The 13,855-nt window shown below is 42.8% G+C and overlaps 1 protein-coding gene across 3 annotated transcripts in view; it reads left to right on the forward strand.

Moving 5' to 3' along the window:
- RALGAPA2 (Ral GTPase activating protein catalytic subunit alpha 2) overlaps positions 1 to 13,855 on the forward strand; it is a 273,021-nt gene that overhangs the window by 184,045 nt on the left and 75,121 nt on the right. For all 3 annotated transcript variants that reach the window (XR_005722352.1, XR_005722353.1, XM_040247960.1), the window contains one exon: positions 9,824 to 9,951. Coding sequence is in view for 1 of the 3 variants with exons in the window: in XM_040247960.1 (XP_040103894.1) it covers positions 9,824 to 9,951 (128 nt within the window). In the remaining 2 variants the exon portion in view is untranslated. The remainder of the gene's footprint in view (positions 1 to 9,823; positions 9,952 to 13,855) is intronic.

The following is a 13,855-nucleotide window of genomic DNA, read 5'->3' on the forward strand; positions in this document are numbered from 1 at the left end:
TTTTGGAATTATTAATCCAAGGTGGGCTTTTTAGTCTTTTCAGTAAACCTTCAGTGTATTGTCTCTCCTTCTCAAGAGAATGACACGTGCCTCGGCTTAATACTAAATACAACCTTCATTTCCATTCCAAATTGTCCTCCTGCAGGAGCTAAAAGTTACTCTTCTAAATATACTCTTTTTCAGCTTTAAAAATAAGAGACAAAACTTTCCTGGGATTTATAACCTAAAAGTGTTCAAGTTGTGAAGATTAAATGAGCTAAGAAATGAAAGGAGTTTAAATCAGTGCCTGGTCCAGAGGAAAAAGCTATTTTAGGGTTGATAATGATGATAATAATAATAGCTTTTATTATTATTGCTATTATTGTTTTTTGTTATAGTTGCTACCATGAAAATAGAATAAATAATGACTGTGGGACAACTCCTAAACTCAGAAAAGTCCCCACTCTGGCTGGTGAGGAGCCTGACATAAAGAGAACCCTCTTTTCTTTTCAAGGAGTGAAGATGCCAAAAGTTTTTCATATTAAATATTTGTGTGATCTTTAGTCCAAATCTCTGTGTGTGTGAAGTGTTCAATTTTGTATAAGAAAATGGCTCTTACTGCTAATAACATTTGCATGTGTCCAAGGACATTAATTAAAAAAAATTAAACTGAAAATTTTAATATTAGACAACTGATAAATTTAGTATCCTGTGGCTTTCCAAACTGGCAAATGTGTTTCTTTAATATTTAGTATGGATTAACTGGCTCTATTAGTTCATTTTCAACATGGACCTCTAAAATGTCATTTAATGTCTTAAAAATGTCACCTTTATTTTTATAGCAAATTAAAAATATAAAAGGTATTTCAGTTCACTTTATAGTGTCAAAGTGATTTTTAAAAGGTATGATAGTGCATGAAAACAAATATTATCATACCTTTTAAAATTTCTTTTAAAAAATATGTAAGTTTTATAAATTTGGCCATAAATTCTGACAAGAAGAATTGAGCAAATCGCTTTCTTAATATTTCAGTTCAAAAGGCCTAAAGGAAAGAAGAGAATAATGGCCAACTGGAAATTTACTGCTATCCCCACATTTAAAGGACAAACCATTACAATGTAATAAAATTAATCCAGACATTTCCAGGGCAAGTGTGGCTGACCTTTTGTTCGCCAACCACTGACCTCAGGGTGAATGTGAGAGGCTTGTGGAGGGAAAGTCTGTTTGTTTGGCTTCGGTCCCTGGTATTTAAATTGCATTCCCTAATCAAATGAAAAGGCTGTCCTCTCTATCAGGTTACAGAATCCATGGCAACATTTGGCCTTTTATATCCATAATGTTAGCCTTTTTGTTTGCATCTAAGTAGAGACACCTGGAGCAATGTTAACATTAACCGATTTAGCATTAATAGCTTCATTATATAAGAATTTCTGATCAGATAGCTGTTACTTTTGTTATATTGCTTCAGCTTGTATTGTTGTCATTTTTTATCTCCCTGCTTGGCAACCGGGCAATGATTTGCAAATTTTTTTTGTCTTGATTAATTAAGCAATATAATTATCAGTAACCACGATGCAGTCTTTGCTCAACAAAGCTTCTGAGAGAAAACAATGGTAAGTCTGTTAGTATGAATGCATTCCACGTGTCCCAGATGCATGAGGATATTACGGACAATGAGGGGAAAGGCCGCCTGGGAGCGGGGACAAAGGGTGTCAGGCAGGCCCGACACACTACACATACCGCCAGGGACGCTCTGCGGGCTCCCGGGGACACAGACGCCTCGTTAGATTACAGCTAGTCAGCAGAGATTAATTCTCAGCCATTTGGTGCAATAATTTACCCATTCCTCAGTCTTTTAACCAGCATGCCTTACCACGGAAGGGGAGGCTTTGTGCTTGAAAGGTTTATTTAACCTTGCCCACTTTTAGAGATTGCCACCAAAATCAATATTTTTGCTAAGAAATTGTCACGATGCAGCTGCTCAAAGTTAAGAATGATCCTTCTCTGAAGGACAGGGATGTGTACAACTTTCCACAATGACCACATCAGAGCGTCTGTGGAGGACTTGTATCTTTCATCTGAATTTGGTGGTGTCCTGAATATGCTATACTGGCCTCCGGGTAGCCATACTTTCCTAAGAATAATTTTAATCCTTTTTGTTTTTTTTAGGAGGGAAAAAGAAAAAGGAAAAAAAAAATCTCATCAGTACACAAAAGTCCTGCTCACTGGACAGAGTCATGCATATTCAAATTGTACTTTCATTCACTGGGCCTCATTAGTGGCCTGTGTAATAACGCGAGGCTGTTTGTAATACAAGCTCACAGACAGCGCTGCTTCCAAGGCCTTTGAAATTGAACATATTTCGCTTTTTCATCCATACACCTCCCTTAAATATACAAATTATGTGCCTGGCAGAACCCGCCTTGCCTTCATAATACAGCCTCTACAAAACAGTAGGTTGCAGGAGCGTAGCTATGCTCACGGGAGGCAGGGATCTGAGAAGGTCTGCTCCCTTCTTGAGCTTTTCATCCAACTTTAAAACGTATAAATTTACCAAAAAATCAGTGTGCTTAGCAACATATTGGGTTGGCAAAATAGTTTGCTCAGGTTTTCCCATACTGTGGACATCGCCTCTTTAGTCACAGAAAAGAAATATGCTATTATCAGACTTGTGGTGGTGTTTTTTTTTTCTAAGTTGGTGGTCAGGACGTACACCCAGGCAGAATGTGAGATTTACAGGGTTTGTTAAAACACTCAATTTGTCCCACAGGAAAGTGGTTCATAAAACCTCTGTGCAGCAAGGGGGTACCCGTGTTACTTTGTTTCTTCCAGTGACTGGAAACAACAGGGGAACTCAGAATAATATGGGTGCTCATTTGGTTGTATGAATTTGTGAAGGTACGTTTTAGCATTTTTGCTATGTTTCTCTCCAAGGACCTTAGCGATTGGCTGGTGACTGTCTGACCAAAGGGTAGATGAGCCGAAGCAGCCTTGACCAGGAGCAGTTTAGGACAAGAGGAGGCTTTGAGGAAGGGTCCTTTTTGTCGCCCCAAGTAGATTGTCCATTTTGTAAATGCAAACCAGGTTGGTGTTCTCCAGGATCTCCTTACTTGGCCCTGGTAGATACGGGCTTGGGACAAAAACATGATGATTCAATCGTTTCTGAGAAGCACAGGCAGGAGTGGGTAACAGGATAAGAGCTGGGACCCCAAAGTTCCAGTCCTTGTGCTTCCGCAGCAAGGGTGTCCTGGGCAAGTCTCTCAACATCTTTGGACCTTAGCTTCCTCAGTTGTAACACTGAGGTTGGGGAGCATCCATCTTCCATGGATTCTAAGCACCCCTTTAAGAGGAGAGGGCCTTGTTGGAGCCTCCTGTTCCTAGATGCCCATCCTTTCTCTAAGTTGCCCTGAGGCTGCTGTTGTAGTTTGTGGCTCTCCTGCAGGCTCAGCAGCTATTGTGTGTGTGTGTATGTGTGTGTGTGCAGGAAAACAGCTAACCCAGGACCTTCACTGGGAACAAGTTATGTACTCGGGCTGCTGGTTAGGGCCCCTGCACCAGAAGCCACAGGAGCATTTGCACAAGTGAGATCCTGAGTAACCAGTGCTGACACCCATTTTTGGAAGGAAATCTTTTCCTAGGGTGACTTTATTGTAAAGGGGATGTGTTTGACTACAACCTGGTTGTGTAAATTTCTTCTTGTTTCAAATGTGCAGTTTGAATATTTCAGATATTTCTTAAACATTTATCTCAACCCCAGCCAAATGTCCTTTTTGAGATTAAGTCATACATTTTCAAATACTTTGGGGACTATCTCAAGGAAGGTGAGTTGCTTATTTTTGAATATGTAAAGAATTATTTGTTTTGAAAAGATAATTAAAGACACTGAACAACTAGAATTCACTAAATATGTTATTAAGTGGATAACTGCAATATGTTTTGGTTTGGTAATTTATTATTATTGTTGCTGGGAGGTTTTTAGGTGGAGGAATGACATTGGGAACTTTGTGAAAAGGCAGCTGTCATTTGCAGATGTTACATCAAAATCAGATTTCTTCTCTAGTTCATTGCCACTCCTAATTAGAGGAATTCCCTGGATAGAAGGGATCTATATTATTCCTTTTGTCCAGTTTTGAAAGACTGTCTGAGTCACCCAAAAACTGCTGCCAAAGAATAATAAGGAACATTTACTTATTTATAAGATAAGCTTCAGTACAGATGGAAAAAAAAAAATCTATGGCCTATTATTCACTCATAGCTCCTGTTTTATCTTCCACAACAATTTAGCTATTAAGAATTCCCTCTCAATTGATCTTCCCCAAAAGTTGCATTGTTTTCCCTTTCTCCAGCTGGTCTTTGATATTTACATCTTCCCACCTTTGTCTTCTCCTCCTCCTTTGGCGAGAGTCAGCCTGTGTAAATGTGCGAGCAGCCACTGGAAGAGCCTGCTGTGTGTCAGAAAGTGGGCAGTTTTCATCCTCTGCCCCAGTTGACCTCAGCAGGAAGGGCCTTCCTCTCTGACCGCTCAGCATGCACCCATGTGCCTGCTGAAGCTCCTGCATGTGGTTGCATGTGCCCTCAGCTAAATCTGGGCAAGGCAGGCCAGGATGCTAGGAACATAGAGAACATGTCCGTGAGCAGGACACAGGCCCACTGCCCCCAGGACTAGATGTGTACTTTCTGTGCTGTACTTGAAGTTCATTAGTTGATTGTTTGTTGTGGTTGGATTTTTATTGTTTAGTTAGCTTCATGATTTTTTTTTAAAATTATAGATCCATCTCACTGATTACTGGATTCTTTTTCAGGTTAGGGCTGGGACCTTATGACAGATCCATAGAACACTTCTCCCCCGCACCTCATCACAACATCAGCTGGGCTTTTGTATAGTAATGGGAAGCATCCAAAAGAGCTGCACATCTGAGACCTTATCCGCAAAATCTCTAGGGAAACCCAGACACAATAGGGAAGTCAAAAACAGAGGCATCTGAGCAAGTTTTAGAGTCTGATGCCTTCATCTATGGATTCAGCAACCCATAAACACAGCAGTCATAAACACTGGCTAGCTACTAGCCAGACGAACATCAAGTCTTATACTAATGGTCTATTTATTTCAGTTTCTTTTATCTGGCGTATCATGTAAATCAGTCTCAAAAAAAAAAAAAAAATCACAAGGCCTCCTAAAAGGCAAAAAAGAAAAAACAAAAAACCCGCAGTTTGAAGAGACAGAGCAAGCATCAAAAGCAGATTCAGATAAGGCAAAGATTTTGAAATGATCAGATCAGGAATTTAAAAGAATGTGCTAAAGGCTCTAAAGATGGACAACATGCAAGAAGAGATGAGTAATGGAAACAGAGAGATGCAAACTCCAGGAAAGAATTAAAAGGAAATGGTAGAAATCAAAAGCATGGTTGCAGAAATGAAGAATGTCTTTAATGGCTTAATCAGTGAATGGAATGAGTGAAGAAAGGAACTGAGAGCTTGAAAATATGTTAGTAAAAATATCAAAACTGAAATGCCAAGGGGGAAAAGGATCACAAAAACTGAACAGTGTTCAAGATCTGCAGGATAATTAAAAAGGGTGCATGCATGCCTAGTTGCTCAGTCGTGTCCAATTCTTTGCAACTCCATGGACTGTAGCCCACCAAGCTCCTCTGACCACGGAATTTTCTAGGCAAGAATACTGGAGTGAGTTGCCTTTTGCTATTCCAGGGGATCTTTCCAATCTAGGGATCAATCCCACATCTCTTGTGTCTCCTGCATTGGCAGGCAGACTCCTTACCACTGAGCCACCTGGAAAGCCCCAGTTACGAAGGGTAATATACACCTCATGGGAATACCAGAAGAGAAAGAGAAAGGACAGAAGAAATATTTGAAATGGTAACTTAAATACATTTTTATATTACATGTATTTTAGTGGCTCAGTTAGTAAAGACTCTGTCTGCAATGCAGAAGACCTGGGTTTGATCCCTGGTTGGGAAGATCCCCTGGAGAAGGGAATGGAAACCCACTCCAGTATTCTTGCTTAAAGAATTCCATGGGACAGAGAAGCCTGGCGGGCTACAGTCCTGGGGATCACAAAGAATCAAACACGACTGAGTGACTTTCCCTTCACTTATAAGATGTGAAAATTTTCCAAATTGAAGACAGATACCAAACTACAGATCCAGGAAGCACAGATAACACCAGGAGGATAAGTACGAAAGCATTACACCCAGATGTGTCACATTCGGACTACATGTTGTAGACAGAATGTTTGTGTCCCTCACACCCCAGAATTCATGTTTTGAAATCTAACCACTAGTGTAATGGTATTTGGGTGTAGGGGTAAAGGTGATTAGGTCATAAGAGTGGGGCCCTTGGGAGTGGTATTGGTGGCCTTTTGGAAGAGGACCCGAGAGCTTCCTTACCCGTTCTTGCATGTGAGGACACAGAGACAAGACAGCCATCCATCTGTTAGCCATCCGATTCAGACTTTCCAGCTTCCAGAATTGTGAGGAATAGATTTCTATTGTTTATAGGCCACCCAGTCTATGGTTGGAGAAGGAATTGGCCACCCACTCCAGTGTTCTTGCCTGGAGAATCCCAGGGATGGGGGAGCCTGGTGGGCTGCCTGTCTGTGGGGTCACACACAGTTGGACACGACTGAAGTGACTTAGCAGCAGCAGCAGCAGTCTACGGTACTTTGTTAAAGCAGCGCAAAGAGACAAAAATCAAAAATAACCGGAAGATCTTAAAAGAAGCCAGAGGACAAAAATAAGTCTAAAGGCTCCAGCCTAGGAATTACATTGAACTTCTAGCCAGAAATCATGCAAGTTAGAAGCAAGTGGAGCAAAATATTTCAAGTGTTGAAAGAAAAAAAAAACAAACCCATCAAGATAGAATTCTGTATTCTGATTCTGGGAGAGATTGGGGGCAGGAGGAGAAGGGGACGACCCAGGATGAGATGGCTGGATGGCATCACAGACTCGATGGACGTGAGTCTGAGTGAACTCCGGGAGATGGTGATGGACAGGGAGGCCTGGCGTGCTGCGATTCATGGGGTCGCAAAGAGCCGGACACGACTGAGCGACTGAACTGAACTGAACTGAAAAGAAGAAATACTTTCTCAGACAGATAAAAGTCAGGCAATTTGTAACCAGTAGACCTGCCTTATAAGAAATGTTTCGATAAATTCATCAAAAAAGAAGGAAAATGATATGGATCAGAAACACAGATCTAGTTTAGAAAGAAAGAGCTTTAGAGAGGAACAAATGAAATCTTTTATTTTTTCTATTTATTGATTGATTGCACTGGGTCTTCGTTGCTGCAAACGGGTTTTCTCTAGTTGCAGCGAGTGAGGGCTATTCTCTGATTATGGTATTCGGACCCCTCATTGCAGTGGTTTCTCTTGTTGCCGAGCACGGGCTCTAGAGCTCTTTCTCAGTAGTTGTGGCATGCGGGTTTAGTAAGGGAAGCCCTTGCTCATGTGCAGATGCCCCCGAGAGGGCCCGGCCTATCTGTGCACCAGCATCCCTGGAGCCTACAGTCCTATGAATAACCACAGAGGTCCCTGCTTTCCCTTTTGACCTCTCATTTTGGCTCTTGGTTATTTCCAGTCTGGCACTTGATCCTCTCATTATGTTCTTGATAGTTTTAGGTCTACTTGGGGGATGGGTATTCATGAAATGCCCTCAAATATGTCCGTTCTCCTCGGTTTGTAGGCAGGATTCAGGGTGAAGCCAGTGGTGTTTGTAGTGGTAAGTCTCCAGGGACGGTCCCGTCCATCAGTGCCGAGGCAGTTCTGACCTCAGGGTAACGAGTCAGCTTCTCGGGGGGAGTGTCACAGGAAACGAGATCCCGCTGGTCCCTGATCCCTGATGTTTCCCCACGTGCCCTTTCCCTCGTGTGTAGAAGCTTTCCTCTCCTGTCTTTTCTTCCTGACGTCTTACTGCTGCTGCTGCTAAGTCGCTTCAGTCGTGTCCGACCCTGTGCGACCCGGTAGACAGGCAGCCCACCAGGCTCCGCCGTCCCTGGGATTCTCCAGGCAAGAACACTGGAGTGGGTTGCCATTTCCTTCGCCAATGCATGAAAGTGAAAAGTGAAAGTAAAGTCGCTCAGTCGTGTCCGACTCTTTGTGACCCCATGGACTGCAGCCCACCAGGCTCCCCCGTCCATGGGATTCTCCAGGCAAGAATACTGGAGTGGGTTGCCATTGCCTTACCCATCCTGACGTTTTACTCTAACTTTATTTTGTAACTTAACAAAGTTCCTTTCACAGAGACTGTGATCATGGTTGCCATTATTCTTCACAGGCCCCCCCTTTACCCCCATCTTTTTGTAATGCTTTATCCCTGCCCCCACCCCGAGTATACAAACATGTATCCCACCCTGTCTAACTTGGGCATTTAAGTTCCTGATCACTTCATTTGCAAAGATCATCTCCAAGTTAGGTCAGCTCTGGCCAGACTGAGGCTTCCTCACTGTTGCTGAAACACACCGATTCCGCCCCCACCCAGGGCATCGTGTGTGCTGCTGCTCTGCCTGGAATGCTCTCCTATCAGCCGTCCTCATACACTGGAGGTCAGCCCTCCCTCCCTCGGTCCAGCCCTCGGCCTCAGACCCCTGACCGTGTGACCGCTAACTGAAGGACTCTCCCCTAAAGAGTCCTATTGCTCTTCCCTGCCTTCTGCTTCACCTTAGCACTTTACTACCTGTGTGTGCATGCTAAGTTGCTTCAGTCATGTCTGACTCTTTGCAACCCCATGGACAGTAGCCCTCCAGGCTCCTCTGTCCATGGGATTCTGTAGGCAAGAATATTGGAGTGAGTTGCCATACCCTCCAGGGGATCTTCCTGACCCAGGGATCGAACCCGTCTCTTACATCTCCTGCACTGGCAGGTGGGTTCTTTTCCACTAGTGCCACCTGGGAAGCTCACTTTAATGCTTAACATATTACATATTTGATGTCTTTATACTGTTTTTTTCTCCAAAACCTCCAATAAGTTCTAAGCTCAAAGAAATCAGGAATTTTTTTCTTTATATTCAATGCTGTGTGCCAAGTCAGTAGGATAGTATCTGTCATATAATAAATATTTTTTGAACAAATGAGTAAGTAAGTGATAAGAATAAATACAGGAGTTATAAGGAAGACCCTATTGACTTCATGGAGCTGACAGTCTCCATAGTAGTGAATGGAGTTTATGAAATTCAAATAGAGGAAAATAAAAAGTGAAAGAAAAAGAAATCCAAAAAAAGACAGGCACCAAAACCCTGGGTGGCACAGGTGTGAAGGAAAGCCAAGTCTCTGTTAAAGAATTAGAAGGAAATGTGAATAATGTGATGTCTCTGAAATGGAGGGAAGAAGGTTCAAGAAGGAGGACCTTGTGGTTGTTAGCCAAGACAGTGTCATCTCCTTTAAGAGTCAACATACGTCGGGATCCATGTGAAAATATTGCTAATTCTGAAACTGGTTTCAGAAGGTTGCCAGCCTGGGGGTGTACCATGAGGCCCGGCTGTGTGCTCTGGAGAGTATCCACATGGTAGAAATGCTCAGAAAGAGCAATATCGCTTCCATAAATGACAGCTCAAGAAAGAAAAGAACATGGTCACAATCTGTCATGAGAATTTTAGCTGATAAGTTTGCAGGAGAGAAGCATCGTGACACAACCCTGCTTGGCTTGATTCAAAAGCCCTGGACCTGGGTCCCCTACATCCAGCGCCCACTCTGTGGGTGGCAGCGTGCATGGTCCCGACAGATTTGAGATGTATCAAGCAGCTGTTCTCATGTCTTTGGTTTGCCTTTTACTGTTATTTTTTTTTTTTTACATACTAAGTGTTCTTCTGGTTTTGTTCTGTTTTGCATTGACAGGTTCCGTTTTTTGGGCCTCTGTTTGATGGAGCAATAGTGAGTGGGAAGCTACTGCCAAGCCTTATCTGTGCCACCTGCATCAATGCCAGCCGGGCCGTCAAGTGCCTCATCCCCCTCTACCAGAGCTTGTATCTTTTTTAAGTTAAGTGTGTAACGTGTTAACCTTCCAGCATCCAACTTCAGGCAAAGAGGTAAGCCTTAACAGCTGGGCACAAGAGGGGAGAAAGGATGTTTTTCTGTCTGGGTTGAAGAAAGCAGAGTGTGATTTTATACCATTTCTTATATTATAAAATATCACACTTTCATATTATATAATTTTGTGCCACATCTAACTTAGGAAGAGTTGATTTTCATAATCAAGCCCCATACGTTTGTGCTGAGAACAGCACCTGTGATGAGATGCTCATTCTCCAGGGGTATTTCTCCCCAGGTCCATTGCGTGTAAGTTAGGGTGCTGAAAAGATGCAGTGGCGTCACTCCAAGCACCTGCCAGAAGCAACCACGAAGGAAATGATGCTGATAAATCAGAGAACGTGACAGGTGCCACTGGAGAAGCACAAAGGGTGTCCCAGGAGGTCAGGGGAAGGGGACATTGTGTCTGGTTGGGAGGATAGGAAGGGCACCCTCAACAGAGTTGTGCTTGAACTCACCAGTGACAGTGGCTAGAAATCCTTTTGTCATTTTCCCAAATCCTGAGTACCTCCTTCTCTCATTTCTTATCTTCTTTCTAAAAACAGAAGAAATTTCACTAGTGTGATTCTTTATTTTTCCTCCAACATTCATTGGACTGCTGTAATCTTTAAATCTTTTGGAGCCAAGAACCATGAAAAGCAGCCATTTGATCAGGTTGGCGCTGGAAGTACTGCATATTTAAAGCTTCATTTTACCCTGATGATAAGAAAATTAAGGCGACTTCATAAAATTGCTTCGAAACACATCTGACCTAACACAACTCAGGATTTCTCGGTTTCTGATTAGTGTTGATAATGATTATAAGCATATTGTGTTTGACCTCTGTCTCTCTACTTCTCCCAACCTTGCCATCAGTGGCATGCTGCTGGAGGGTGGGGGCGAGGGGTGGGTGAGAAATACCACGTGTGAATAGATACAGTTCATGAAAAATACCTTTCATTAAAATCCTGGTCACTTCATTGACTGATATTCTGTCTTTAGATTAAGAAAAAAATACATATGCCATGTGGCAACTCGGAATTATCATAGAAATTAGTAGTAGAAAAGAGCTATTAGATCCCATCTGGTCCCTCCCCGGGGGGCTGGGGGGCATTATCCCCCTTGGCCTGCCCCCTCCCAATTTGTCCGGCCTGGGGTGGTGTTTCAGAGCAGGCGTTCTGTAGCAGGGACCTCCACCGCACTCTGGACTTAATCTCACGGCTGGTGCCGATTCAGCCTTCTGCGGTGGAGTTTTTATTTCACAGGCTGTTAGAGAAAGGTTCTTGGCAGAAATGAGAAGGATCTTTTTAGCAATTGGCTTGTCGGGTTTGCATGATGAGCTGGACACTCATCAGTCAAGGACGTTGGGCCAAGGCAAGAAAAAGTCATTTGCAAACAAGAAAATTCCGTTTGCTAGAGGTCCATTGTGATTTTTGTCACGTCACCTTCTCCACTTATGGAGCTGCTCATTACAAAAGCCACGCTTTGTTGTGTTGTTGGACACTGCTTTCTCCAGTCGGAATTAATGCGGCTTCAGAATAATCAGGTTTAAGGGGAAACACTATTTTTAAAAGTTCAAAGGATAGGATTCAGCATCATTTTAAAAATTCTTCAAGCAGCCACACTGAACTGAAGTGGATGTGGGCTTAGGGCCACTGATGCTCACATGAGTGAGGAAGTGCTCTTTCCCCAAATTGCTCATAAAATAGCTAGGTGGGCATCTCAGAGGATGGCTTAGTATGGACGTTAGCAAAGGGAAAGTAATAAACTTATGATGTTGATCATTATAAAATGTTAAATATTTTTCTTTTGCCTTACACCTTGAGAAGATTTAATTAGTGCTATTCAAATAAATTATTTAAAACATTATTAGTAATCTTTATAAGAGAGATATAATCAATGGGGAAAGCTTTGCAATCACTTAACTACTTTATTCTCTACTTTCTGCCTGCAAACGAGCTAGTATTCAGGTCGAAAACCAAAGGTATAAGAAGAAGAAAAGTTAAGAAAAGTAGGAAAAAATAAGAGAAAAGAAAAGTGAACGTGTTTGTATTTTTGTTCTTTAAAAAATTACTAATTTAAAAATTTTTTAAATATTTATAGATATCTGCCTAGACTATTAATAATGAACTGCTCCTTTAACGCTATGTTAAAGCGTCCTTGGCGCTCTCATTCACGTGCTTTAACAAAAATCTAACCTAGTTGCTGTCACCGCTGGTGTCTGGAATCCACTGCTTCACTGACATAAGCCTTAGGTTTGAAGTTTAAAAAACACCAAATAACCAAACACATCCTAATTGTGAGTGTCTCCTTGTATGGGTGTCTCCAGTCAGTCCCTGTGGGCTCGGAATCTGCCCAGCCAAGAGCTGGAGTTTGGGGTCCAGGGTGGAGCAGGCAGGTGTAGTCCTTGCCCCGTGCAACCTGGAAGAGATAGGCAAACTAACCAAATCGAAGGCAGCCAGGGAGTGGGGCTGAGATGCCAGGGAGAGAGCCATAGGCTGTGCTGGAGTGTTGTGAGGGGCACTGTCCTCAGGTGGCAGGACCGGGTCCTAGACAGAGGACACTGGAGCAAACAGAGGGACTCACAGTGTTCTTGAGTGGTCATCTTGGGCTCTTTAGGATTGTATGCATGGTCAAGTCCAGCGGGGTCCTGGTGACTTTCACAGGAGTGAGCTTCCAGCAGAGATGGTCTTCTGCGTAGGACCAAGGAGCTGAGGGGATCCTAACTCTCTCACTTCATGGCCACCTTGGAGGTTCAGATCCTAGTACAGCATCAGGGTCGCCTGATGCCAGGACAAGAGTTAGGGGGTAGTTTGTAGGATCCACCACCCCCAGCCCCTCAAACGCTCCCAAGGGCTGAGAAGGTCATTAATGCCTTGGATATCCCTAAAACCTGGGCTTATGATATAACCCAGGTCCCAGTGCAGAATGAAAATGTGGGCCCTTTACTTAAAAAGCAGAGAAAGTGCCTTCAAAGAGGCTAAAATATAAAGCATTTTCCATTCTCTGGCAATTTTTCTCTAACTTGTCATGGTGTTTTTTAATTTGCTATTTAACAGCATTTTAGATAAAGGAATGTTAAAAATTTAGATGATTAGCATTATTTTTTAATTCTTTATGTTGTGCAATGTCAGTTTAGTATGCAAAACATAAAAGCATCTAACTCAGGTATGGAACCACTGGAATTACCCAGTTCATATTTCATAACTTGTATGTAGATGCCAGGACTGAAAACACTGCACAGAAGAAACTTATCTGGTTGTATTTCACTCTCCCTATGTACTAAACTTACCTTCAGTTTACAGACGAGTCAGGACTGACTAGAAAAGGAACCATGGGCACCATTTTCCCCTTTCCCTCTGTGTCATCATTTTTAGAGGAAATTGTTGCTTAACACAAGGAAGTAACACAACTCAGGACACACGGGGTTCCTTGGTGGTTTGTGTTTGTAAGAACACCATAGGCTTGTTTCTCTCAGAGTGAGTTCTGTTTCAGATGGGGAGCCTGTCTTCCCCAGGGAGTCAGCCCCCACCCCAGCTAGTGACCAGTACTCAACCCAAATAAGTCCACTGGGATTCAGTTCTGGGTGATATTTAATCAGAAGTAGAAATATAGGCAGTTCTAGATCAATTTTGTTCAGTAATATCCACGAAGAAGGGATTCCCTGGTAGCTTAGCTAGTAAAGAATCCACGTGCAATGCAGGAAACCCCGATTCGATTCTTGGGTTAGGAAGATTCCCTGGAGAAGGGATAGGCTACCCACTCCAGTATTCTTGGGCTTCCCTGATGGCTCAGACAGTAAAGAATCCACCTACAATGCAGAAAACCTGGATTTGATCCCTGGGTTGGGAAGATTCCCTG

This window comes from Oryx dammah, unplaced genomic scaffold (genome assembly GCF_014754425.2).
Source record: "Oryx dammah isolate SB20612 unplaced genomic scaffold, SCBI_Odam_1.1 HiC_scaffold_10, whole genome shotgun sequence".
Lineage (NCBI taxonomy): Eukaryota > Metazoa > Chordata > Mammalia > Artiodactyla > Bovidae > Oryx > Oryx dammah.